Source organism: Hydra viridissima, unplaced genomic scaffold (genome assembly GCF_058129835.1).
Source record: "Hydra viridissima isolate aposymbiotic clone 2 unplaced genomic scaffold, HvirCarnegie_v1 scaffold_5, whole genome shotgun sequence".
Taxonomy (NCBI): Eukaryota; Metazoa; Cnidaria; class Hydrozoa; order Anthoathecata; family Hydridae; genus Hydra; species Hydra viridissima.
Genome location: NW_028324304.1, coordinates 6,068,578 through 6,096,484, shown reverse-complemented (window position 1 = coordinate 6,096,484; position 27,907 = coordinate 6,068,578). Strand labels below are relative to the sequence as shown.

Genomic DNA, 27,907 nt, shown 5'->3' with positions numbered 1-27,907 from the left:
CATAAAAGGAATAAAATGGTAATCAAGCAGTTTGTATGAGGTATACAACTAGTAAAAAATGTTATGAAAATTGATATTAAAAGCAAATAACATTACAAGCCACTGCATTCACTTATTTTCAGAAAAAAGATTAAATCATAATTTAAAAAAAATAATAGTAATTTTAAAAAAAATTCTCACTTTAGAGCTAAGTTTGTTTTCATTTAGGAGTTAACAATTTAAAAATTAAAAATCTAAAATAAAAAACTTAGTTAATCTTTTTTTCTTCATTTACTTACCAAAGATTGACCATATGCTATTACCATATTACAAAAAATGTTTACAAGAGATCTTAAAGGGATTTTTATTTTATTTAAAATTTTTTTTTTTCAAAGATGGTTTTGTTTAATGTGAATTAAGAATAATATTGTTTGTTTTAAAGTTACTGATAGATGAATAAATTAATATTCCAAATGAGATGAACTAAATATTTTCAAGCAGACAAGATTTGCAGAATGTATCAAATCAACATTTGTGATATCCATGTTCCTCAAGGTATCTGCAGAGAAAGGAATTTGAGAAGAAAAAAGGAAGGAAAAGATGTTTCTCTACCAACATTATTTGACAAGTAGTTTGTTTCAGAGCAGAACCATGTGGCCAAAACTGAAACAGCTGATCAAAGACAAAAAACTAGGAGGAATGACACCAGTTGTTAGGTGTAAAAGATGCTTGAATTTTTTAGGAAAAGGTTTGTCTCATTTGATTTACCCAACTGTTTGTCTCATTTGATTTACCCAACTGTAGAATGTCAAACAAATCCACTTTACATGTGAAGTTGGTTGAGGTAGTTTAGTTTTCAGCCTTTTGATTAGATCCTTCTTTTCAGTATAGCCCAAAAAAACTTCAATCAGGAAACATTCAGGAAACATAGGGGCAATAAAATAGAAAGTCCAAAATGACCACTTTTTTTCCAGATTTTGAACACCTTAAAAGAAATGAAATTAAATGACAGTGCTTCAAAATTTTTAAAACAAATATTGTACTTAGATAATAAGTAGTCTGCTTCAACAATTATTCTGATAAGGAAAAATAGCTAATTCCACCTCCACTACATCTTCATTATATTCTTTGCTGCGGATTTTGTTTATTTTTTCATCAGTTGAAAACTGACAGTAAAAATATTTATTCATAAAAATTTAAAATATTGATTGTGTCATTTATCGATCAATCCATTACACCATTCATAGACTCCATTATAGGGTTACTTCTTGTATAGAAAGTCTTAACAACTGCCAGTAACCTATGCTCATGTTCCTTAGAATAAAACAGGACTGTATAAAACAGAGCAATGAATTTCTCACAATGAGAAAAAAAGCTGTTTTTTTGAATAATAGGAATGGAAACATCGGGGTTCAGCTTATAAATAAATTGAACAATTTTAAACATTGATTTAGTCTCCTGTGTGTTATACTTAGAACTTTCATTAACCTTAACTGATTCCATGATTGTGTTCAACTGTATGGAAAAAACTTCTTTATAATTTTATGAGATCTGCTGTTCCCTTTCTTCTCTCTTTGGTCTTTTATATAAAACTGCTATTCCAATGGAACCTAAAATAATATACTTTCTTTCTTAACTTATTTAAAAAACCCATACCTCACAAAGGAACAGAGGACATCATTTATGAAAATGAGCAAAAATTTAACCTTTTAAGTTGAAAACTATAGTAAATATGCATACTTGAGCAACCAGAGTACTGTCTATCATTAAAAGGGAGAGCAACCAGAATGTAAATACAAGCAATTAGATTGAAGTGATTACTCTTGTTTTTAATCATAAATTTGTTTCAATTTAAGTTTGTTTCAGCAAATAAAAATGTCATAAAATTTTTACAGCTGAATAATGATACTTTTCTAGCCAGTTTGGAATTGCATTTCAACCAAGTAACCTACATTAGGTTACTTGGTTGAAATGCAATTCCAAACTGGCTAGAAAAGGTCATCAACTGCAAATGTAGGATATTCACTTATTTACTAGTAAGAAGTATTCAACATAATAAAAGAGTACAAGGCAGTGGGAGCTCACTAGGCATATGGGGATATTACAGTGGTTTTCATAAATTTAGACGCACTCATATTTAAGAATAGAAATTTTTAGTTTTTTAACGATAAAACAATAACAAAAAAAGATTTCGGTTTAGTTTTTTTCTATTTATTAGATAAATACATACAAAATACAAAATTTAAAAAAAATTAACAAAAAAAATACAAATACTAAGTAATAATTAGGTACAACTACATGGTATCAAAAAAATAAGACAAAAAAAATTATTAATAAATTTAGACGCACGATACATTAGGAGGCGTAATTTATGAACAAATCAATATTTTGTGTATCCGCCTTTTGCTTTAATACAAGTAAGAACTCTTCTAGGCATCGGCTAAACAAGAATTTTGCACATCGCTTCTGGGACCCTATACCAGGTCTCCTTAAGGATGTTTTTCAGCTGGCCAAGTGTGGAAATTTGAACCTTTGCCAATTCACGGTCAATACAATCCCAAATGTTTTTAATAGGGTTCAAATCAGGTGAGTATGGAGGCCACGGTATTGTCTTGATATTATTATCGTTGAACCACTCCTTTGTATAGTATGCAGTATGTGCAGTGGCCCCATTTTGTTGAAGTTTCCATGGTTCATCATTGAGCATAAGCAGGTCAATTGATGGAATTAGGTTGTTTTCCAGTACTTCTACGTATATTCTGGAGTTGATTCTTCTGGTGTATGTTTGGCACATACCAACATCTTTGTAATTGAAGCATGACCAGATTCCTATCAAACCTCTTCCACTTTGTACAGTTGGTCTAATGTGCCTGGCGATACTTTTAATGAGCCATTCTTTTGACAGTTATGTTAGATTTGCAATTGATAAGCTCAAAGTTACTCTCATCACTCCACATCATGTTTTTCCATTGTTCTATTGTCCGATACCTTCTTTCACGACACCATTTTAGTCTCCTTTGTTTATCATATGTACACAGGAGCGGTTTCTTCAAAGCAGAGTAGACTCCAATCTTGTATTTGATAAGTATTCAGCGGACTGTGCTTTGAGAAATAGATGTATTTTGCATTGTATTGAATTCTGTGGTCAATTCTTTGTAACTAATTATTGGATTAGCTCTAACAGCTCTAAAAAGGGCACTATCATTCTTTCTGGTGGTTGACAAGGGTCTACCTTGCCTTGTTTCAGACTTCCTTGTTCAGACAACGAAGCAAAACTTTCTTCACACCACCAGTGTGAAAAAACTCCAATTAACCTGGTGATTTTCTATTACTTTTGGTTCGTTTTTTGATGTGAGCAATAATTTGCCATCTTTCACCTGAGTAATATGTCTTTTGCCCATTTTTTGCGTCTTTTTAGTGCAAAACTAACTTAACTTTTGTTTATTTATTAAATAATGATTAACTAATTCCAGGTAAGTCATATTTAAATAAAGTTTTTTGACAAAATCAATTAGTTTAGGCCTTTTAATGAGAAATATGGGAAAAAAACTAATAATTAACTATCAATTAACAAGATATAAGACTTTTTTTGATTTTGCGTCTAAACTTATGAATAAAATAAAATTAAGCTTATCAATTAACTTTTTTGTGTTAATTGGTATAGAATGAGTAATAAACATCCTGTAAAAAAAATTAAGGTACTCTATAATAGGGTTTCACTTTTTCTACTAAATTATATATCAAACATTGCGGTAGCACTTTTATTTTATTTTTATTTTAAGAATTTTCTTACATATATGTAAAAAAAAAAGAGTACGTCTAAATTTATGAAAACCACTGTATTTTAACATTATTCTTTGTGTAAGTGAACTGTTTGAAACTAGAATTAATGAAATAAATTTTGTTCCATCAAAACATAGCCTTTGGTTGAGAAAATACAACTCTTGATGTAAAAAAATGAAAAAGTAAAATCAATGCCTAACTTAAAAGAAAAAATATTAGCATTTTTTGTACAAAAAAAAAATCTGATCAGAAACTAAAATATTTTTTTTATAAGAAAAAAGTGGTTGCATTAAGTATAAGCTTAAATGTATTGACAATTTTTATTGCTGATATTAACTGATGACTGATGACGTTTTTAGGGATAAAACTTTAAGTTTCATATGAAGTCATATTTCTTTGTATTTAATTACATGCTACTTTATTTGGTAATATAACCATTTTTAGAAAATTTTAACATTTTAGCATAAGTCAATATAACAATATGCGTGTATATGTACATGTGTGTTTACAGCAAAAAGTTGGCACATTATATGAGCATAAACAAACAAGACTTACTAGATAAAAATTAAACAACACGTGATTATACTGACATAAAGCCTAATCTATATGGTTACCAATATTTCGAAATCAAACTTGCTAGATATTTGAGGTAACTTTATTAAGCAATGTGTATCGATATTAACTTTTGATAATTTAAAAATTGAGTCTTAATGCATGTCCATTCGGAGTTTCTTCATAAGTTTCACGTGAGCGAATGACGACATAATAAAAAGACATCGCAATTTAAAAAAAGCAAATGCGATAGGGCGAAACGATTTACGAATGACGTAGGCGAAAAGATTTCAAGTGAATTCAAACTCCTCTTTAAACTGTGTGTAAAAGAATTTAACCACCAGTTATAATATTTATCTCAACAACTGTCTCCTGAGGTTTGCTTTATCTAGTTTAAAGTCAACAGCACTTGCTTAACTTCCCCCTTCACACCTCGAATTTTAATACCTAAACAAGATGCGTTGTCGGCAAATTTTTTTCTGAATATGAGGTTGTTTTTTTTTCAGGTTATTTTATGCATTTCCTTCTTTAAACAAATGTTGATATGAATTATGTGATCGACCAAATAAAGGAGAGGTTGTTTAAATTATTAAAAATACAAGTAAAAGTATTAACTGCCTTAAATACAAAAAGTTTAAGTAATTCATTTTTCAAAATTAACTTCTTAAGCAAAAATAATATTTTAGCAAGTTCAACGTCACGTAATTTTTTAAAAAAGCTACATAGCACTAGAATTTATTTGCTGACTTAATTCTCAACGAATGCCTTTTGCCATGTTGCGTTAAGAGCCGTTTTTTCTAAGAATCAGGCAAATTCCTGAAACTGTGGAAGTGACCTCCTCCAAATTGCTTGAATTTTTTATATATTGATCAGAATATAGAGAAAACCTGTTGGGGAAAAAGAAAATTTTCAAAAATGTTTCGTTCACTCGGAATCTGGGCTTAAATTTTTGAGATTTTTTTAAAAATTTTTAGAAATTTAGTTTTTGCCACCTTTGAACCCATTTTTTTGGCAAGGCAAAAAGTTGCACATAGCTTTTGTAGTTAATATCAGACGTAACCCAAAAGCTCTCTCCAAAAAATATAAAAAAGTTGCGTGACACTGTGCGGTTGGCTAATTATCATAGTTCAAAAGTACAAAATCAATCACTTTTGTCAATTTTTAATCGTGCAACACTTCGCCGCTAGTTAATTCTAGCGGCGAAGTGTTGCACACAATTTTTCTTTTAGGATTTGAAATTATCAAAGGTATTGAGTCTAAAAATGCAAAGAAAGTTATGTGATACCTAAGGCCTATTAATATATTAAGGCTTGAAATTGGAAAAAAATGTTTTAGTATACTTACAAAATGAACCATTACGGCAGAGGCGCTTAGTTTTGTAAAAATGTAAACATATCCAACTGTCAATACAAAAAGGTCCTAACATAATAATAAAAAAAATTCGTGTGATTTTGTCACACGCATGATATAGCATGAATTAAAAACTGAACAAAAATCTAACATCAAGATAACTATATTGCTAATTAAATAAAACATAAATCAAACATTTAAATGTTTTTCCATTTAAAGATTAGTTTTTTATTTATTAATAGAGTCATTTACACACATTATCCACCACATCACACATAATTTCTACTCTGCTGCAGTAAGTTTCTCTAAGAATAATGATATGACTGTATTATAGTCTTCTTCGGATAATGAATAATCGCCACAACCACTGATTAGAAAAGGAGCATTTACTAAACAGATAATTTTATCAGTTTGGTTATTTATCTCCTCGGTAGTAACTGGCTAGCGAAAAGTATTCTTCTCTTGCCCGTTAATCATACAATTAACTCTGATCCCAGTTATAGATACCTAAAAGTATTAGCGCAACATTTAAAATAATATAATAAAGAGTTTATGATTTGTTTAATTTTGCTTACATTCAATAAAACTTGTAAAGTCTTATATAATGTCATTCTGAAATTATTTTTACATTTTATTTATATTCCTTTTATTTTAGAGCACTGTTTTGTAAAACAAAATAAAAACTTGAAACTAATATATACTTTGAATAATATTACCTCCACAATATATCCTATATTCCATTGTTTTTCATATGCAACAGCAACCCAATCATTCACTTTCCATACAAGACAAATTTCTTTTGCAAGATTGGCGATGTCTTCCTCATATTTATTATCATCTTCATTGTCTCCTGCCAGATTAAAGTCATCATTTTCGCCATAAACTTCTTTGTTATCGTTAACCTGACTATTTTCATTATTTTCTGTTGTCGGTTCTACCAGCTTACCTTTTCTTTTCAGGTTACTAAATCTATTACAATATCAATTGTACATATTTTTAAACATATGTAAACAAACACACAAAATTATAACTTTCACCTAAATTTTAATTTCATATTTGTAAAAGAACTATTTAACAGTCAGAAACATAATCTAATTTGCAAAAGTTTTGATAGCAACAATGCCTACCTTGAAAATAAAGATCTTATCTGTTGGCTAGTTACATATTGATCAGGCGGAAGTTCTCTCCTCAGCTGCATATGAACCTGCTCAGGGCTCATTTTATTACCTGATTCTTCTCCACGAATAAAGTATTTATACAACAGTTCTTTCTGCTGATTTGAAAATCTAAAAGAACTTCGAACTGGTAATGCCCAACCTTGCAATAGAAAAATGTTCATGCAATGTGGTTTGTCTTTTACGGAAGCAATGTTAGAGGATGAAGAAATTGGCATATTTAGTTGTGAAGTAATTTTCATCTTATGAACAAACGAGTTGCGAACTTTATCCAATGATGTTAATGATTTCGGAACTATATGAAGACCGGATAGCATGTGTTCTTCTAACTCAGCATCGCTTTCAAATGATAAAGTACAATTCATTTCAGTGCAAAATCTTAATGAATATAATTGCCTGTCACTTCTTTTCTGTTTTTCCTTAAGTGACTTGTTACGCTTAATTGAATTATCTGTTTTGCTATATGGCAACAACAACTTAATCGAAGGTTGAATTTTAAGATTTCCATACTCTTGTTCAATTCCCTCACCGATATTGAAATAACGCCACATCTTCATACTTTTCTCACCAAACTCAAATGAGTGATAGTTGCTAATGTTCTTAATCTTTGGTCCAGTAACTACAGTTTTATCATTGCTAATTTGAGCAACTGCTACTTTTGCATCTTTAGCGCCAAAACTATAATGCATAGCCTTGTGTATATCTTCAGCAGTCAAAAGATTATTACCAGAGTCAACGTAACTCCTTAAAATTGTCTTTACAACTGCACTCTCCCTGTCACATTGATCTTTTCCACAACAGGGTTCATTATAATCATATCTCAGCAACTTTATATCTCTCTCTTTGCATACATTGTAGATTGCTTCAGCTGAAAGATTTCCCTGATAGCAGCCGGCATTATCAGATTTGGTAAACATTTTCTTGATATGCGGTTGATCAATTCTGAATTGGTCTAAAACTGCAGTGGCTAACGAAACAACATCACCTATTCCCTGATCACACCTATACATTGAAGTAAAGTAAACACGTTTGAATAACTTTCCTGCTATTTTTATGAAGAATATATCCACATGTAAACTCATTCCTTTCTTGCCAAAATACTCTCTTTGGCCCTCTCTGTATCAAACCGGAAGAATTTTTTGACAAAAATCTTTAAGCCAGAAAGCAGTTTCATCGTTTAATTGCTTAAAAGCTTCGATTTTTGCCTTTTTCTGTTGAGAATCTCTCATCAGGTGTTTTATGTAGTTGAATACATCCTTTACAGCAATTTCCAAATCATAAATAGAATCAGCATCGTCAGAATTTTGAATTGTTAGTTCTTTGATCATCTCGATAGCTTTGCACAAATCATAGCAATCGGCACATACCACTTCTGATATCTCTGTGTTGGATTGAAGATTTTTTTCAGATGGATCTGATAAGGCATGTTTTGAGCTATGAGAAGAAATGTTTGAGTCATTGACACTACAATTGGTTTGATAACTTGTTTTCAAATACCTTTTTCCTTTTTCAAGGGCAGCTTCGAGAGATTTAGAACTAAATCTTTGTGCCAATTTTTGTAATGTTTGAAAACCATTCATGCCTGAAGCAGTAACATCATCTAATCCAGCTAAGCTTTTTCGACTTGAAGATTTTATTGCATGCAATACTTTCCACAAACTTGAATCAGATAATGGTATATAATTGTTTTCACTACAACTTTTTCGATAGAACATGATAGCGTGGCTATATTTTGTCGTCAGTATTGCATGCACTATCTTTTGTTCTTCACCGCTGTCGTATTTTAATTTGGTTATTCCATAAGCAACATCATGCAAAATACCGCTTGTAAATATAAAGTCTAAGAAATGTTTACACTTTGTTTGATCAAGACTAGATCGGACGAATACTTTCTTCTCTGGAAATGCCAACCCTTTATGAGATGCATGCCATTTTCTTGCTGTTTCTATACGATGTTTGGTACACTCAAATGTGTTCATTATAAACTTTTTGGTATACTTAGTATGGTCTAATAATGAGAGGATAACTAACTTTCCCATGGAATCACTTTGCTTATATACTTTCTGAGCGCGAATAATTTCAATTGGGAGAGGGCTATTTATTTCATCAACATTTTTACTGTTAAGAAAATCTATAAGTATTTCCTCTTGTCCAGGAGCAACAGCTTCCGCAAATTTTTTCTTTAATAAGTTTTCTAGGCGAACATACTTGCGTTTTAACTTATCTTTAGTAGTATCTTCCAGATATTCGAACTTCCTTTTTAATCTAAATTTTATTGGACTTGCATTAAGAACCTCAGTTACACTCTCACGGCTTCTTAGAGATTCGTCCAAAATCTCCTGTGAAACATTAATTTCACCGGGATCAAATTCTTCATCTGGAGTAGCAGGTGTCATATATGTTTGTTCTTGTTGTGTTTGTGTTTCTGTACATAAATTGGTGTTTTCGTTGACTCTAGATAAAGCAGTTTCTTGCTTTAAATGGGTAAAACACAGCATTGCACCAACTGAAAATACTTCATTGTATCGCTTTGACATTGATATGACGACATGTATTGGTGACGCCCTTAAAGCGGGAGATTTTTTTCCTTTTATATTTAGATGGTGAGGATGAAAGCATGTTTTTGGAGGACTCCATGCAATACCAAACGTGTACCGGTGAAAAGCACATATTTGTTCATCCTTTTCAAGATTTCTTTTAAGTCTATTTGCAATAAGTCCATTTTCTTCCCAAATATTATTATCGTTTAATCGCATGACCTAAAAACAATTTTTTAAACAATTATTAAGTGTGTCATTTAAAGCATTGTTTATAATCTGACTCTTCACGAAAAATGTTTACAAGTTTGAAATACATTGTTGTTATTATTAAAATACAATATTGCAAGAGTGTGATTAATTTAGTGATTATTTATTAAAAGAGTGAGGAATTAATTAAAAGAGCTATTTTTTTTTGTTTAAAGAACTTTGTCTCAAAATCTTATTGCAGAGAAGTTATAAAGTATGTAATTATAAAAATTATATTACAGTCTGCGTAAATTTAAAATACATAATTACCTTTAAGTTGATGAGGTGTTTCTTAACATCAACATCTCCCAGCTGATGAATGTAGAACATTTTGTTTATAATTTTATGTTTTTTGAATGATCCACAATTTCCTTTTGAAAAGCAACAACAGTTTTCATAAAAATATTTGTTTTGTTTCATACTCAACTAAAAACAAGTTCTATTTATGCAGTACCTATTTCTCAATAGCAATGATAAAATATCTACTCTATTTATGCAAATTTTAAAGATCGTTAAAATAAAGTTAAGACATTTTTATGGTAAAGTAAACAACCGCCCACTAACTTGTTTCTCCACAATCGTGATATCAGCGATTCTTCTTCCATTCGATCACCATACGTTATTTGGTTATGACGTAAATTTAAATAATTCACTTCTGATCATGTATTGGTTTTTTATTATTATTTATTTCAATTGTTATGATTTCTATATCATAGTCAGAAACGCTTAAATTTTTTCTTAACATTACGTGCAATGTTTTGTGTAATGCTAAATGCTAATTTTGGATGATAGAAATTTTATTGTGAGCGAAAACCTCATCTGTGTGTCCAAAAAAATATCTCTTCGTACTTAATCATTTTTAACAATTTGTACCTTTATTTTTAACTTAATATCTAAAGATCACACGAATTTTTTTTATTATTATGTTAGGACCTTTTTGTATTGACAGTTGGATATGTTTACATTTTTACAAAACTAAGCGCCTCTGCCGTAATGGTTCATTTTGTAAGTATACTAAAACATTTTTTTCCAATTTCAAGCCTTAATATATTAATAGGCCTTAGGTATCACATAACTTTCTTTGCATTTTTAGACTCAATACCTTTGATAATTTCAAATCCTAAAAGAAAAATTGTGTGCAACACTTCGCCGCTAGAATTAACTAGCGGCGAAGTGTTGCACGATTAAAAATTGACAAAAGTGATTGATTTTGTACTTTTGAACTATGATAATTAGCCAACCGCACAGTGTCACGCAACTTTTTTATATTTTTTGGAGAGAGCTTTTGGGTTACGTCTGATATTAACTACAAAAGCTATGTGCAACTTTTTGCCTTGCCAAAAAAATGGGTTCAAAGGTGGCAAAAACTAAATTTCTAAAAATTTTTAAAAAAATCTCAAAAATTTAAGCCCAGATTCCGAGTGAACGAAACATTTTTGAAAATTTTCTTTTTCCCCAACAGGTTTTCTCTATATTCTGATCAATATATAAAAAATTCAAGCAATTTGGAGGAGGTCACTTCCATTGACTGCCTGATTCTTACAAAAAATGACTCTTAAGGATGGATGAAGAAAGCTTTTATTTTGCACGAAAGCAAAAAAATTTCTGGTGGTCTTGTAAATTTGTAAATAATGTAACATAGCAACCCAAATTACGTTATCAATAAATTTTTCGGTGATGACTATTTAGTAATTCAACATCCAAACTATCGATTGTTGTTTTTTCCATCTTTTTAGTTTCTTACGAAGGAATTCAACTGTTTTTTATTTCAATCATCTTTCCTTTTTAAATACTCAAAATATTTTCTTAAAAGTTTGCAATATAATTAAAAACTACTTACAAAAATATCGAAGGAATTCCATCATTATTTAACACATAATGGCAATAAATGTTATTTAAAACTAAAGCCAGATTAAATCTTTAAAATAAATTAAAATTCACATAAAAAACCAATTCAGGTATGTAAATGTAAATAGATTGGAATTAACGTTTCTAATAAGTATGCTGCAATAGAAATATTGAAAAAATATCTAACAATTGTGTTATCAATTCCATAAGAATGGTCTAGAGTTTGTTCATAAACCTTTATTTTAGTTTGGCATATTACTCATCACCATGCCGATGCATGGAGCAATATTTTATAGATGTTGGATTAGGCGAAGGAAGCGATTAAATTAAAGGTGATGAAACTGAAACGATTATGCATTTTAGAGAAAAGAAGTTTTCTCTATTACTCAAAACCTAGTAATATATCTCTTTTAATTTGTATATTGGATCATCAAGTAGTTAAAGTTTTTAACTGGTTTTTTATAAATTGTTTCAGTAAATTTTTTTATAATGTTCAGCAAAATTTAAACATGAAAATAATACAACAAAATTTTTTTAAATTGTGTTTGTTGCTGCAATCAAATCATCACCTACTTTTGCGATTGACTATTTAACCAGGGACGCTATGACTTAAAAAATATTCAATGATTTTATATGAAGTATTAAAAATGTTTACAAATTTCATCACTGTAATTTAAAAGCAAGATATCTGGTAATTTATGCACGTTGGTTGTTTTATAATTGGTTATTTTATATTTATAAATATTTTAATATTTTAACATTATACTATATATATTTAAATATTGGACAAACAAAATTTGAATAAACATTGATAGAGAAAGTGTACCATAAAAAAGCAGTTAAATAAGATGTTAGTCTTGTTGCGGAAGAACTTGCTTGAATCGAAAAACCAAAGAAAAAGACTTAAAAAAGATGAAAAAAAAAAAACAATTTCTATATACCTGGTGAATTCATCTAAAGATTGTTAAATGTTTTTTATTTTTAAAACTTAGTTTTGTCTTTGCCTTCAATTCCCTAGTGTTTTGATTTTTGTGGAAACAATACTTGATATCTCATTTAAAAGTAAAGCTTTAGAGTTGAAATTTTCACCAATAATTCATTACATTTAAAAGAATCATTTAACCCATAGGTTTTTTTTATAATGTTCTATATTTTTTGCTATAGTTAATTTAAAGAAAAAAAGCAGTACTGTATGCAATACAGTATGTAGCAATACTCCCAGCGTTTATTAAAGTGCAGTAAGTTTGAGATAGTTGAGCCTCAGCAGTAAAGCGTTGCACGTGACTTATTTTTAAGAGATTATCTGGTCGTTCTAACCACACCATATATGGAATGACCATAGAAGCTATTGTTACCTGATTAAAGTAATTTTTGTGTTTCGTGAAAACTTATTTTTAAAAAGCTCGATTACCTTTTAATTGAGATAAAGACTGTGAAACACAGTTTTGTTTATGTTTCTCATATTTTTTTTTTTTTTTTTTTTTTTTTTTCAGTTTTACATTTAATTAGTCGTAATATAATAAAGTCCGTGATATATGCTCTCGTAATACAACAAAATCCATGACATGTTCTCGTAATACATCAAAATCCGAGATATATGCTTTCGTGATGCAATAAAATCCGTGATATATAGACTAATTTAAATAAAAACTTGGTATCTGATAGAAGATCTAATGATCTTGTCGCCAGAACCATAAAAAGTTATAATAGAATATAACTTAAGCCATTGATAGATATAGACAAATAAAAATGACAAAATACAAAAAACAAAAGAGCGTGTTTATACAAATTTCTTAATTTTAAAAGTATTTCAACATATTGTCATTAAAGAGAATGAATTTTTTTAATTTCTTTTTAAAGACTGGGAAGGTAATTGATAAATCAAAATTTAAAACAATAAAAATAATATTATATAAATAATATAATTGATAAATCAAAATTTAAAACAATAAAAATAATATTAAAAAAAACAATATTATGGCTTTTTTATTCTCTTTGAAGATAAAATATAAGTGGCTACCAATGTCAATTATTTTTCTAATGAAAAGTTGATGGTTAGCCATTTACCGTAAGCGCTAAAATACGTTGTTATTTAATTTACATTTTTAACATTAGTCTTGAGAGAAAAGTCTGGAAACACCGGCTATTTCAATCACTTTTTTCAGCGCTTACATTAAATCTGTGTAAATAAAGTGCAAAATTTACATTATGATAGCCGAAAGATCTATTAATTCCTTTTAAACATCTTAATGCTATTTGTATTGTTATTTGTACTCCCACTAAACATTGGACGTCCACCGGACGTCTAAGGACGTCTAATGTTTACTGGGCTGTTATTTGTACCTGTTATTTGTACTGTTATTTGCGAAATTGAAGTGGAGATGCCTAAAGAACAACAAGAACATTTGGAAACTCCACATAAAACATTTTTATATCAATTTTGTCACAGTAAATTTCTGAGTTTAAGGGGCCTCACTCGCCATGTAATATTCGATCAACTACATTTTAAAAATAAAATAAGAAAAAAGTTTTAAAAAAGCTTTCGTTTTATTTTTAATGGGAATCCTTTCACAATTCAATTTGAAACTTCCGTACCCGTTTATTCATCTAGTGTGATATTTGTTTAAACTCATTTGTTATATTCTGATCGTTATTGTTTTTTGTTTTTTTAATTATCAACTACAACCAGAGTTATGATGAACAAAATTACAAAGGGTGTTTATTAGCTTCGATTAATTTCATACTTACCAAATGTTCTCTAATTAATGTGAAAATACCCGCTCTTGTGTTTTTTTTCAAAGCTGGGTCAACACGTTCTTTTGTAGTAACATGTACCTGTATTTCCAGAGCGTTCTTTCTTATGAATAAATTTTAACTAAGCCTAAGCGCAACAGTAACAAACTACAAACAGATAACACTATTAGTTTGGGAACTCTTTTTTGATTAATAAATGAAAGATATGATCCTATCATATATTTCTCCGTTCTAATTATCTTAATATATCATTAATTTGTGTTGATTGTTTTGTTCAGCTAACGAAGGTATGAGAACTGAAAAATGGAGGCAAGTAAACTACCAACGTCCTGAATGAGGCAATTAAAAAATATTTGGAGCATAAACGTTTACGTTTGGTATCGGCAATTAAAAACTCGAAGCATCTTCTTTTTCCTCTCTTTCATTTTATATTTTAGATTAAAACTTTCTATTTTATTAGGGACAGAAAGATTTAAAGTCAAAAGAAAAAACTGTTAAAAGGCTTTTTTTGATTAACTTAAACCATAATATTTTTTATTCATATGAAAAATCCTAATTTCCCGACATTAAAAAAAAACAATTTAAAAAAACCCTTTTGCAATCTAAAGTTTCATCATTAATTCAATATAAACATCATTCTCTTCAACTCAAATATTTGTATGAAATTTGTATAAATCATTATCTTCCTATATCATGCGATGGAGTTTTTGCTTCAAAAAATCTTTTCCTTTCTGCTTTGATTTCACTTAAGTTGACTTTTGATTTGGTCAAAAGTTTCTTCTTTTTCAAGAACCAACACATTTACTTATAAATTTACTTAAAAATTTACTCATAAATTTACTTATAAATTTACTTATAAATTAACTTATCAATTTACTTACCAATTTATTCATAAATTTACTCAAAAAGTTACTTATAAATTTACTCATAAATTTACTCAAAAAGTTACTTATAAATTTACTCATAAATTTACCTATAAATTTACTCATAAATTTACTTATAAATTTACTCATAAATTTACTTATAAATATACTCATAAATTTACTTAAAAATTTAGCTACAAAGTTACTCATAAATTTACTTATAAATTTACTCATAAATTTTTTTATAAATTTACTTATAAAGTGATTTTGTAGATTATTCCAAGTATTTCGATTTGTAGTTTCTCTTTGTTAATAAATTTCTCTTCATCATTTTAATGTTCTTGAGGAAGATTAGCACTTGACACTTGAGGGATATTAACAATTGACATTTGAGAGAGGGTATCATCAACAAGACTAACGCTTTACACCATAATATTTGTTTTTTAAAATTGATGGAGAATATTGTCAATAAGGCTAACTCTGTGTTTTAAAATATTTGTTTTGAGAAATTGTCTCGATATGATAATTTACCCTTACAGCAACAATACTTATTCGTTTTTTGTCAGAAAGTATTTTTAAACTTCAAAATTTTTTTTTTATTTTCTTTCAAGCTCAGTGTACTAAAGTTGAATAAGTTTGAATAAAATAGAGATCAGAATCTTATCTTCGATAACAAAAAAATAGAAACCAGAATCAAAACACCAATAAAAAAAGGCACTTTATGAAAATAAAGGAGTCCATTATGCAGCCCCCGTAGAACTCTCTAATTGTTTCTTTTGCTTTTTGTAATTATGGAACAACGTGTGAAAAATGCACCATCACATGCACCATTTGTCGGTGCGATAGGTGTGTTTTCATTTACGTTTAATTCTTACCGAAAAGACGTAATTAATTGCTTATTTTTTATTAGGGTGTAGTATTTACATAATAATAGACTATTTAAGGAAACGTGCAAAAAAAACTTATTATTCAAGATTTTTTTATTAAAAGTGTGCATTTTAAATCTCTGTGGATCATTTCTTTTTTGAGGTATCTTTATTTTTTATGTTACATAAATTTAACACTCTTCTTTATTTTTCATTCGATCATTTTCTTAATAAAATTTTTTGTTAAGAAAATGGTCCAGTTTGTTTCAATTTTGTTTTTATTTTTCGGTTCAATTTGAAAGAGCCTAAAGGCTGCTATCAATGAATTGTTAAATGCAAGTGCAAAATAAGAAATTTGTAAGCTCAGATAATATTGTACTGGAAATATAACATTTAATTTTTTTTCACTTATTAAGCTTAAAAAAAAGAAGCTTATAAGAGAGCGTTACCCTTATCAGAGGAATTTACCCAACAGTTAGTTTAAAAAAAGCGGTTAAGCAAAACTTGATTTTTTTTTTATTTCTGATTTTACTGGTTGCTTCGTGACACTGTTTGAAACATCGGTGTAGTTTTCTTCCAAATTCTAAAACTTGTGGCCGTTTTATAACAAAACACTAAACTAGGAATTGTGATCCAAATAGAATTTTTTAACAAAGTAGGCTTCATTGACTTTGAGTTGAATAGGTAACAATTTCTTGATACTAAATAGCACTTGTACAATTACAGCACCAACAATAAACGTATATTTGACGGAACAGTTTCCAATAGAGATAAGCGCTGTAAACAAAATGACGCAAAAAAGAGTAAAAGAATTTCAAGTTATGTGCACCTTTTCGTTATATCAAATCTATTTTTATAAAAATATTTCAAGGATTTCAATTGGTTATGACATATTTTTTAAACTTCAAAACGTCTGCAGTGCGGTTCATCCAAAATAAACAGTGAGTTAAGTTTGGATGAACCAGCTTCTGTACAACTTCGAAATAACATTTTAAAAAATACCATTAAAATACTCGCGTCAATATTAGTTTAAAACGGAGTATATTTTTCCGTATTTTTATTTATATATTCATTTGTATATTTATATGTTGATTCCCAAATTTTGCCTAGGAAAATAGTTTGTTGAGTAAGCGCACTAATCACGTTGAAAGAAGCATAAATATATTTATTAAAAATCCAATTGCCTATTGATAAGTAAATACAAAAGCAGAGGTTAAATATTTTTAACAAGAATTCGTTGTAATATATGCAAACATGCTTAGTTATGTACTTTCAAAGTATGACTTAATTTTTTTCTTCCTTAATCTTACTGAGAAATATTCACAATAAAACATCAATAAATGCAAATATGAATGTCAGAATAAGCCTGCATTTATGAAAAGAACTTTGTCTATTTGAAATTTATTGAAACCTCATTATTATTCATAAGTGCATTTTTCTTTTTTCGGTGATGATTTAAATTGTGTTCTCGTTATTTCATTTTTTTTTAAATCAATTTTACTGAAAACAGAGAAACTCAATATATAAAAGCAACTCGAAGTCTGAATAATTAATTTATCTGAATATTTTACAGCAGAATTTTTCTTTTTAGAATATCAGGTCTATTATCAGAAGATTATCGTTGTCGCAAGCAAAACGTAAGTAAACGTAAGTCCAGAAAACTAAATTTTAAAGGGCATACAAAAAACTGTCTATTTTTTCCATATCATGTAATCAGCTATAAATCTTTGTGAATTCAATAATCTTGTAACAAGCTAAAATCGTGTAACAACCAATCTTTTAAAATCATAAAAATCTTGTGCTGAACAATAATTTTCATTAATAAAGTAAATTTCGAAGTTTTTTGACTTGAGTGGTTTGCTTGCGACAACAACAATATACTAATATGGAGCCAGTGGAATATGTAATATATACCTGTGGAATAATATAGTATACTCTACTTACTGATGGAACTAAAATGGAATTTACTATGTTGACACGGAACCTCTTTCATAATTTTTATTAGGCATTATAGCATCGTTTGGATCAATTGTAAGCACGTTTTATACAATAGAACTTCAATCTTTTTGATTAACTTTCGCAGGAAAGTTGCTTCAAACACTTAGTTCATGGGGTAAAAATTTCTAACAAATATGCTGTTGGAAAAACTCTTGTTGATTATTTTAAAACATTTATAGATGCACTGCTTTAGCCTCACCACTCTGCTTTTATGTGTAACAGCAACTTCATTTGTCATGGGAACTGAAGGTCAGAAATAATTTGATTTGTTTAATTATTTCAAATATTTTGTTACACTAAAAAATTATGTTATACAGAAAGAGGATGAAATCAATGTTTCGAATAAAACTTAACAAAACTTACTTTTCTTGGTCAGAAAATTGCCGAACCAAAAAGCAAGCGCTGTTGACATCTACTAAACTTATATTCGGCATGTTTATTCCGTCATGTGATGAAAATGGAAATTACAGGCCGTTACAAATGTACGGTTCCACCGGTGAGCGATGGTGCGTCGATGTACTAACTGGGAAAGAGATTGTAGGTACAAGAGTTGACCGCACACAGCGTGATCCCATCTGTCCAAATGGTATAGATGTAAATTCTTTTAAACTTCAGTCATAAAAATTGTTATGATAAAAGAATTTAAAAGAAAATTATTATACCTTACTTTAAAATTGCTTTAAGAAATCTTTTCTTTATTTTTGTTAAGAAAATTGCTTAGCTGCAAGAACAAAGTTGCTGGCAACAATTCAACTTATTGGCATCTACATTCCGGCATGTGACGCGAATGGCAATTACAAGCCATTACAAAGATCCGGAGCAATTAATGACCGATGGTGCGTAAATATAATAACTCGGCAAGAGATTCCAGGCACAAGAGTTAGACCTCAGTATCCTGATCCAGTGTGCTTCTAGGGTAATGAATTATTTGTTTTCTTCAAATCAAACAACAATTTAAACAACAAGTTAAAAAGAAGTTGGAAACAAAATTTGAATGTTGAACTGATCATTTTAATTGATCAATTTAATATGCTGTTGAAGATAAGTTTTTGCATTGTTTTGCATAATTATTTATTCTTTTTTTTTAAAAAAAAAAAAAATCTATCTTTTCTTTCTTAGTTCAACCAGAAACAGCATGGACTTTTGTGAACACGTGATATACGAAGCAAGATATAAAAAGATTTCAAAAAAAGACTGAATTTACGTAGCAAAATTAATGACTTTTCTCTATTTTCATATCTATATTTATCTCTTCATCTTCTTGGATTCACCCAAAATATGTTGTATTATTATACATTTTTTTGATTACACAGTAAATTTGTTTGAAAGAAAGTTAATTTTTTTTTATTATCCAAAATAAACCAAGATAATGTCGGGAGAACGTCGTATAATGATTATGACGTAGCGTTAAAATCTCTCTTTGCTAGGGATTGCAATCCCGCACACTTTTCAATCCCGCGGGATCCGCGCGGAATTTTTTAATTTTTGTGCGGATCCCGCGGGATCCCGCGGGATCCCGCGCGGGATTAGTAGGTTTCTTATGCACATTATAAAAGGCAAAATGACAATTGTATTTTTCTTTCAAGTATTTCAGAAAAAATATACTCAACTTATGAAATTGATAAAATAAGGTAAATAAAGCCAAAAAACACAATTCATTTGTAAATCAATATAATTCTTAACATTTAATGAACAAAAAGACAAGCCAAAGTGCATAGGACATCTTTTAGCTTTACGAAGAACGTCTATTAGCTTTATTTTTTTTTTTAAATATCAAAATGAGAAAATCATTGTAAGAAATGCGCTCTTAAGAAACAGACCCTACTTAAGGTATCATCACTTAATCTATTCCTCAAAGGACTGCATATGTAACCAGCTGCTGAAAAAGCTCGCTCGGCCTCTACGCTTGTTGGTGGTATGGTCATCAAGTAACTATGCGCTATATCTTGAAGCTTGCCTCTTACTCCATTACTTTTGTAGGCAGACATTTCCGGCTTCAATAATTTATCAAAGTCTAAAGAATCTAAATTTGGTCTCTCCTTTACATTTTCTGTCCAGCTTTTCTTGTCTTTCTGTGTTTGATTTTCCAATTCTTTTTTCAGCGATAGAATTGTAGGAGTAAGTATTTGGGAACTGTTAATAAAATCTACAGCTTCTTTTTCTTTGAGTTCATTTTCTTCGTCGGATTTTGTAAGTAAACTAGTAGTCCATTTAAATTCTTATTACGACGTTGTGTAAACCTCACACGAAGTGCCGCGGCTAAATCTATGCTCAAAAGTGATGATTGCTTTTGCAATTTATCTAGCATAAATTGAAAAGTTGTTTCCGCCTTGACAAGGTTCGATTCTCTCCTGCATAAAAGTTCGAGACCAAGTTTTAGTGGTGCTAGGCAAATAATTAAGTCATTGATTTGGGACCACTCTTCTTAGATGAAACGAATTTCTGACCCAATATCAATTAAGGCTTTTTCAATACAATATCAAATACCAATCAGCAGATGGTCGGTCAAAATCATTGTCAAACCATATTCTTTATTATAACTTCATCATCCTCAGTTTTACCATATTCATCTTCTTCTTTACAATTTTCATATGTAGTAAACGATTCTTCGACTTCTCCGCTGTTTTTCTTGTATAAGATATCAATAACTGCAAGTTGTATTCCATGAGCATAACATAGTTGTTGATAGCAACTAACTTGACGCAATATTCTGCATTACACGATCCATGGTTTCGAATCAATCCAAGATTAAAGTGTTTCGCTTCCATATGTAAATTTAAGTTTAAGTATCTCTGACTATTTTGTGATGTCCATTCGTCAAACGTTATTGAAAACTTTTGATTTTGCTTTTTTAGTGATGTGAATTTTTTCATTATATTGACTTTTACAGAATCTGAGAATTTAACTACCATCGATCTTATAGTATTAGGTGAAGTAGGAAGCCGGAAACCTTTCTTTGAAAACAAGAACCGTAAATCTGAAGATGTGCAAAAACTATTAAATGTAAAGCCGAACATAGCATGCACTTCGCATTTTCTTTATCACTTTTTTTAAAATATTCCATATAGTTTTAATTTGCGACATGCTTAGTACTTTTGTATTAAAATCTTAATGTAAATAATTTTTAAAGACTTTTTAAAAAGTAGTTTTTAAAAGTATATTTTTTATAATTATGCACGCACGTTTTCAATTTCACGTTTTCAGCATACTCATTAACAAAAATTTCAACATACTCATTAGCGAAAATTTCAACATAATCATTAATTAAACAAAAAAAAATTTGAACGAGTTCGACCAATGTTTTGCTAAATAATTATTTATTTTTGAATGATTTTTTTATATTTATAGCTAAGAAAAATATTTTAATAGCTGAAGATAAATTTTTAAATGGATTTGTTTCGCAAATACATTAAACACTTTTAATTTGATATTTTTTTTGTCTTTTTAGTTTAAAAGAATTGACCTTTTTTGTTTAAAAGCAATAGTTTCAAAATCCCGCCAATCCCGCGGATCCCGCAGTAGTTTTTGCGGGATCTCGCATGCCTTAAATTTATGCGGGATCCCGCAATGCGGGATTGCAATCCCTACTCTTTGCATAACAAATCATTTTTTACTCAAAAAAAATTTTTTTTTTCAAGAAACTTCTCTGAATTCTACTTTTAATTTCTGTCTCCTGTAGAAAATACTTTGTAACTTTAAAAACAAAGTTTCTAGTAAACTTATATGAGCCTTAACAGTTTTTCAGAATTCATATTTCAGTATTTTTCTGAGAGTACGAGTGGTGTGCGTCCTTAGTATTTACTTTAATTTCACCCATGTAAATATAACATACAGCATGCATTCTTAAAATCCGCACTAACTTTGGCGCCCTTTTTCAAATTTTTGATGGAAATATTGTTTGATTTATGGTTTTGGAATCTCTGATTCGTACGTAAACAAGTAGTAAAATGAAAAACTTGTTGATATTACAATGACTATTGTCATTGACCTTCATCTCTTGGGTGTTACGCACAAGGAAATTGTAGCAAGACTTGAAATGGCCAAACAAACTGTGTATGATATTTTAAATAGATTTAAAATGTTTGGTCGCATTGAAACCAGGAAACCAGGAAATTGTAAGACAAAGACTGTGAGAACTTTATGGCTAATTAGAGCAGTCAAAGACCGAATTCAGCGCAATCCAGTACAATCCATCAGTATGAAAGCCTTGGAACTCTATTAGAGTGAGCACACAATCAGTTCAGGTTCAGGACAAGACATCTTGCTCCTGTGATGATGTTTGGATTTGTGGCATTAAATAACTTGAAGATGCTCTCCGTTTTTATTAATTCAAGGGTTGTAATCAATCCAGATGTGTACATTAGAATTTTGGAAAACCATGTTCTGGATCACCTCTGACTTCAACCCTGATGCCAAAATAATATACCAGTAGGGTGGGGCTTTACCTCATACAGCCAGAAAGATCCAGGAGGTACACAGTAAAAAGATGCCTGTTTTTTGAGAGAAAAGTTTGGTGGCTACAAAACTTTACAGATGTACACTCTCTGGACTACAGTAAATGGGCATATGATGGAGTTAAAGGGATGTGCATATCTCCACAATAGTATTGAAGCTCTGAAAGCCTCTGTCATCATGCAGTGGAATACCATGGTCAAGGAGTATGTCCTGAAAACATATGAAAGGTCAACACACCCAGAGTTGAGGCTCTAAGTTATTTGAAATTCATGGAAAATGACATGAAATAAATTATCTTCCCAAAAGTATCTTTTGTTTACTTGTTTTTACGACCTCCCATTTTCAAAAGTTAGTGCCGTTTTTAAGGGCGCATACTTTGTCACTCATCTAAGTATCAATCATATAATTATTACCTATTTAAATACCACCCTTAAAAGTATTACCCATATATATATATATATATATATATATATATATATATATATATATATATATATATATATATATATATATATATATATATATATATATATATCAGGCAACCAAAAAAGTTCGTGTGGTTTGTCCTAATTGCCTATTTTATAAGAAATGTATTAAGAAAACTGGTTGTGGTGGGGGGATGGTTTTGCATATAAATTAAAGCTTGTTTTAAGGAGAATCAATCAGTGTGTTTCATAAGTTTTATTAGTGCGTTTTAAATTTAAAAGTCTTAAGTGGAGTATGACTGTGTCAGATGCGATAATTCGCGCCTGTTTACTTTATGAGTTCAAACTTGGAACCAAAAATGCAGAAGCTTGTCGTAAGATTTGCGCTGCTTTTGGGGAAGGTACCATAGCAGAACGGACGGGTCAAAAGTGGTTTAAAAAATTTTCTTCTGGAAATGAAAACCTTGAAGATGAACTAAGATCTGGAAGACCAAACATCGTAAACAACAAGGATATCAAGCTGGCAATCGAGCAGGACTCCAGTCAAACATGTCAGGACCTTGCCTTAAGATTTAATGGGAGTGATGAAACTATTCGTTTACATTTGCAGCAACTTGGAAAACATTGGAAGTTGAGGAAATGGATACCTTATGAGTTGAGTAAAACAAACAAGCTAAAGCGCTTAACCATTTGTTCTTCATTGCTTTCCCGCCACAATTTAGTGTCGTTTTTTGACCGGATGTTGACATGCGACGAAAAACGGATTATGTACTGCAATAAAAAACGTACATATCATTGGCTAGCCAGTAACGATCCAGTACCGATGACTCCTAAACCAAGCATTCACCAACAAAAGGTTTTACTGTGTGTATGGTGGACTACAGCAGGTATCGTTCACTATGAGTTGCTACCAAGTGGACAAACCATTATTGCTGAGATATACTCAGCCCTTTTGGACAGAGTTTCGGTTGCTCTTCACCAAGAACAAGCAGCTTTGGTAAACAGAAAAGGTGTTGTATTCCACCAGGACAACGCCAGACCGCACACCGCAAAAATCACGCGGGAAACTCTAGCACGTTTACAATAGGAGAATCTACCTTACCCTCCGTATTCACCAGACCTTGCGCCAAGCGACTATCACCTGTTTTTGGCCCTGGGTAACCATATGAGGAATCGACAGTTTCGAAATAGAGAAGATCTCGAAAATGAGTTAATTCAATTTTTTAGCTACCAAACTCAAAACTTTTATAAAAATGGACTATACTAGCTTGTTTCACGATGGGAGAAAGTTATTCTTGCTGAAGGAGACTATTTTTCAGAACTAAATTTACTAAAACTGCTTCTTTGTGTATTTATTTATGGATCTGCAAAACCGCACGAACTTTTTCGGTTGTCTGATATATATATTTTATATTATGATATATTTTGTATTATATTATATTTTGTAATATATTATATTTTATATTATATTATAGTTTTTATTATATTATATTTTTTTGTAATGTATTATATTTTATATTATATTATATTTTATATTATATTATACTTTGTATTATATCATATTTTATATTATATTACATTTTACATTATATTATATTCCTTGTTTACCTAGTGTACCGAAAAATAGGTCTAATTAAAACTAAACTTCGTTTACGAAGATTACAATCATTTATTTTAGAGTTTAACCATTCATTAAATAGCAAGTTACTTAATGAATGGTTAAGCTCTTCTCCACCAATGATGGAAACGTCATAATACTTTTCTTTAGCTCATTTGGTCCTTTTTTTTTAGTTTATACATAGATAAAAATCACATAGTCACAGTGTTTGAACAGGGGTCCATCTCTCTACTTAATAAGGGGTTAAATGCTAAAGTGTCTTGTAATAAAAGCATTTTGATTCATTTATGTAAATACAACCACTATCAACCAGAGATAAAACAATCGAGTTACGGTTTTCAAAGTCGTATATTTTTTGTTCGACTTTGAAAGCCGTCAGTTTGGCGAAGTTTCTTAAATTAAACGATGTCGAAATCCGTTAAACTTCGAAAAAAAATTAATTAAACGGTTATGAAAGCCGTGAAAAATTGTAGCTTTAACTCTAAATCGACCTTGAAAACCTTTAAAAGTCTTTAAAACTTAATTAAAACGATGCTGAAAGCCGCAAAAAGTTGTAAATCAAACTTTTACGATTATGAAAATTGTATAAATTTGTTTAGATTATATTTAACGAATTTGAAAAACTTGTAACTTTGAGTATGTTATTAAAAACGATATAAGCATTGTAAAACATCAAACAAATATGCCAAAGAGCCATTGCTCGCTGGTTTGGCATTACTTACCTGAAAGAATACAGAGGAGATAAGGTCTGATGAAAAATACAATGGATAGAGCGCTGACACCCATTGTTCATCTTGTGGATAGGTATGCTTCTCTGAGGGATAAAGAAATTAGAAAGAACAGTGTTACTGGAGTAGGTCCTTTCATGGTTGAGCTCATTCTAGAACTCGAGAAACGATGCCCAAGAGGAGGATGTGACATCATACCTTATGCTGTAGGCTGCCTGCTAAGGTGTCAGGGATGAGATTTTTGACAAGTTGAAAGACAGTCATCCTAAAACAGTAGATTGAATGTCAAAGCAGCAAGGTGCAATCAATGTCTCAACTGAGATCACCCATGAGCTTCTTAAAGATGATGGTGAAGAGTTGCAGTTTGTCTCTAAAAACTACTGAGAAGTTGGTCTTTATCAACGAGAACTTTGATCTATAATATATATTCGATTATTGATCTATAATTTGATATTCGATCTATAATATATATTCGATCTATAATATATATTCGATATATAATTTATAATATATATTCGATCTATAATATATATTCGATATTTGATTTATAATATATATTTGATCTATAATACTTTGATACAAGATAAGAAATTATTTAAACAAAACCATTTTAATCCAACTCTATTACTCATTTATACATAGTTATATTAACTATGCAAATATTGCTTGGGGAAGTACAAGCAAAAGTAAGTTGCGTACTCTTTACCATCGTCAGAAACACGCAATACGCTTAGTTTGTTTTGAAAATCGATTTACGCATTCAAAGTTTTTATTCAAAAATATAAAAGTACTTAACATTTATGAAGTGAATGTATATAAAATATTATGCTTTATGTTTCAATGTAAAATCAATTCGTCCTTACACGTTTTTAAAGATTTTATTACCTTAAAAACAAAAAATAAGTATACACTACGAAATGATAACTTACTCTTTGAACCCTTTTGTCGAACAAAATTCAATCAGTTCTGTATAGCTTATCGTGCCCCCGGGTGCACGATAAGCTATACAGAACTGATTGAATTTTGTACCCTATTTTGCTCCAGAGATTGGGTACCCTATCTCTGGAGCAAAATTGTTTTACCTAATTACAAAATTGTTTTAATTCATTCTCTTTAATGACAATATGTTAAAATACTTTTAAAAAAATAAGAAATTTGTATAAACACGCTCTTTTGTTTTTAGAATTTTGTCATTTTTATTTGTCTATATTTATTAATGGCTTAAGTTATATTCTATTATAACTTTTTATGGTTCTAGCGACAAGATCATTAGATCTTCTATCAGATACCAAGTTTTTACTAAAGAGCAAATGGCAGCTAGATCTGCTCAAGGCAGAGATCAAAATGATGGTGATGATGATGATGATGATGATGATGATGATGATGATGATGATGATGATGATGATGATGATGATGATGATGATGATGATGATGATGATGATGATGATGATGATGATGATACCGCCACATTAAAAATGAAACGGAGACCTATCTCCAGGATTGTTAAACTGGAATATAATAAATATTCTCTACTAAGGTAGCGTGCTAGGATTATTTCAGATTAGATAATCGATAATATGCAAATAATTTTTTCACGGGTTAAAGGAACTGGATTTTTGAAATCTGGAATGATTATTAGGTAAAAGCAAAGGTCTTAGCATATCTTTTGTATATTCTTTTTTCTGTAATGTTACTGTTGTGTATACTTCAAACTTTTATTATTTAGAAATTAGAACTTAGAAGGGAACTAATTGCTACCATATACCAAACCAGTTATCACTTTACATTACTTTACATTGTGAAGTGATTACTGGTTTGGTATATGAAACTGAACATAGGTAGCTTCTCATTGATTGTAACTTTTTCCAAATCTAAGGAGTAGAGTAGGAGACTAGGAGAATAGAGGGGAAGAGTGTAATGGTATTAGTTAGGCAACATACAAGTTCAACTTAAAATATGGCTTATCACTTGACTTCACTTTTTGCTTAAAGAACTTAAAGTTGAAGTCATTAAACTTAAACTTGAAGTCATTTAGCTTAAAACCTGAACGAAGTCACGCGACGTTCGTTTGTTTACTTATTGTATGCACTCGTTTCGTTTACTCAAACGATTTCGAAGACAGTTAAATTTTTGGAAGTGAATTTGAAAGCCGATAGAAATTTTAAACAACTTTAAAGCACGCCATTTTCGAATTTACACAACTTTTTACAATTTTGAAAACCGCGAAAATATACATTATTTGAACTATAGCGATTTGGAAAACCGTCAAATTAAGTTATATACAACTTTTTACGGTTTGAAAACCGCGAAAATATATTTTATTCGAAGTAATACAATTTTGAAAACCGTTTAAATAAATTTCATACAACTTTTAACGATTTCGAAACACGCGACGTCGAAGCTTCGATTTCGACTTCGAAACACATCGACCTCGATTGTTTTATCTCTACTTTTAACCCTTTGTTTTGTAGAGTAACGAGTGCCTGTTGTTTATATTGTTGTTGTAATATAATGTTATTAACATAAATTATCAAAAAATCTAAATCTATATGCTTTTATCCTACACTTATACGACTGTTGTAAAATAGCATCATTTTGACCTGATATAATAAAATTCAAGCTAAAGTTTGCAAAACTAAATCAAATTTTTATTACATTTTTTTTACATATTGTTAATAGAGACAACAAAATGCAACTTTATTTCCATGTTTCATAAAAAAAAAAAAT

At 29.9% G+C, this 27,907-nt stretch overlaps 1 protein-coding gene, 1 long non-coding RNA gene and 2 pseudogenes across 3 annotated transcripts; 2 read left to right on the top strand and 2 right to left on the bottom strand.

Annotated features, from left to right (window-relative positions):
* Positions 1-417: 417 nt before the first annotated feature.
* Positions 418-4,529, bottom strand: LOC149888213 (uncharacterized). Its single transcript, XR_016452784.1, has 2 exons — positions 2,237-4,529; positions 418-1,940 (listed from the first exon to the last, which is right to left on the bottom strand). It is a non-coding gene; the product is annotated as an uncharacterized LOC149888213 (long non-coding RNA).
* A 1,284-nt stretch (positions 4,530-5,813) lies between these two features.
* LOC149888212 (uncharacterized) lies at positions 5,814-10,212 on the bottom strand (annotated as a pseudogene). Its single transcript, XR_016452746.1, has 4 exons — positions 9,896-10,212; positions 6,792-9,598; positions 6,381-6,633; positions 5,814-6,171 (listed from the first exon to the last, which is right to left on the bottom strand). The product of XR_016452746.1 is annotated as an uncharacterized LOC149888212 (transcript).
* Positions 10,213-16,037: 5,825 nt separating this feature from the next.
* On the top strand, positions 16,038-19,286 carry LOC149888211 (saxiphilin-like). Its single transcript, XM_090087718.1, has 6 exons — positions 16,038-16,119; positions 17,548-17,593; positions 18,134-18,203; positions 18,331-18,540; positions 18,664-18,870; positions 19,074-19,286. The coding sequence occupies exons 3-5, from the start codon at positions 18,134-18,136 to the stop codon at positions 18,867-18,869; spliced, it is 486 nt and encodes a 161-aa protein (XP_089943844.1). The 5' UTR covers positions 16,038-16,119; positions 17,548-17,593; the 3' UTR covers position 18,870; positions 19,074-19,286.
* A 3,843-nt stretch (positions 19,287-23,129) lies between these two features.
* LOC149888210 (histone-lysine N-methyltransferase SETMAR pseudogene) lies at positions 23,130-24,589 on the top strand (annotated as a pseudogene).
* Positions 24,590-27,907: the final 3,318 nt, after the last annotated feature.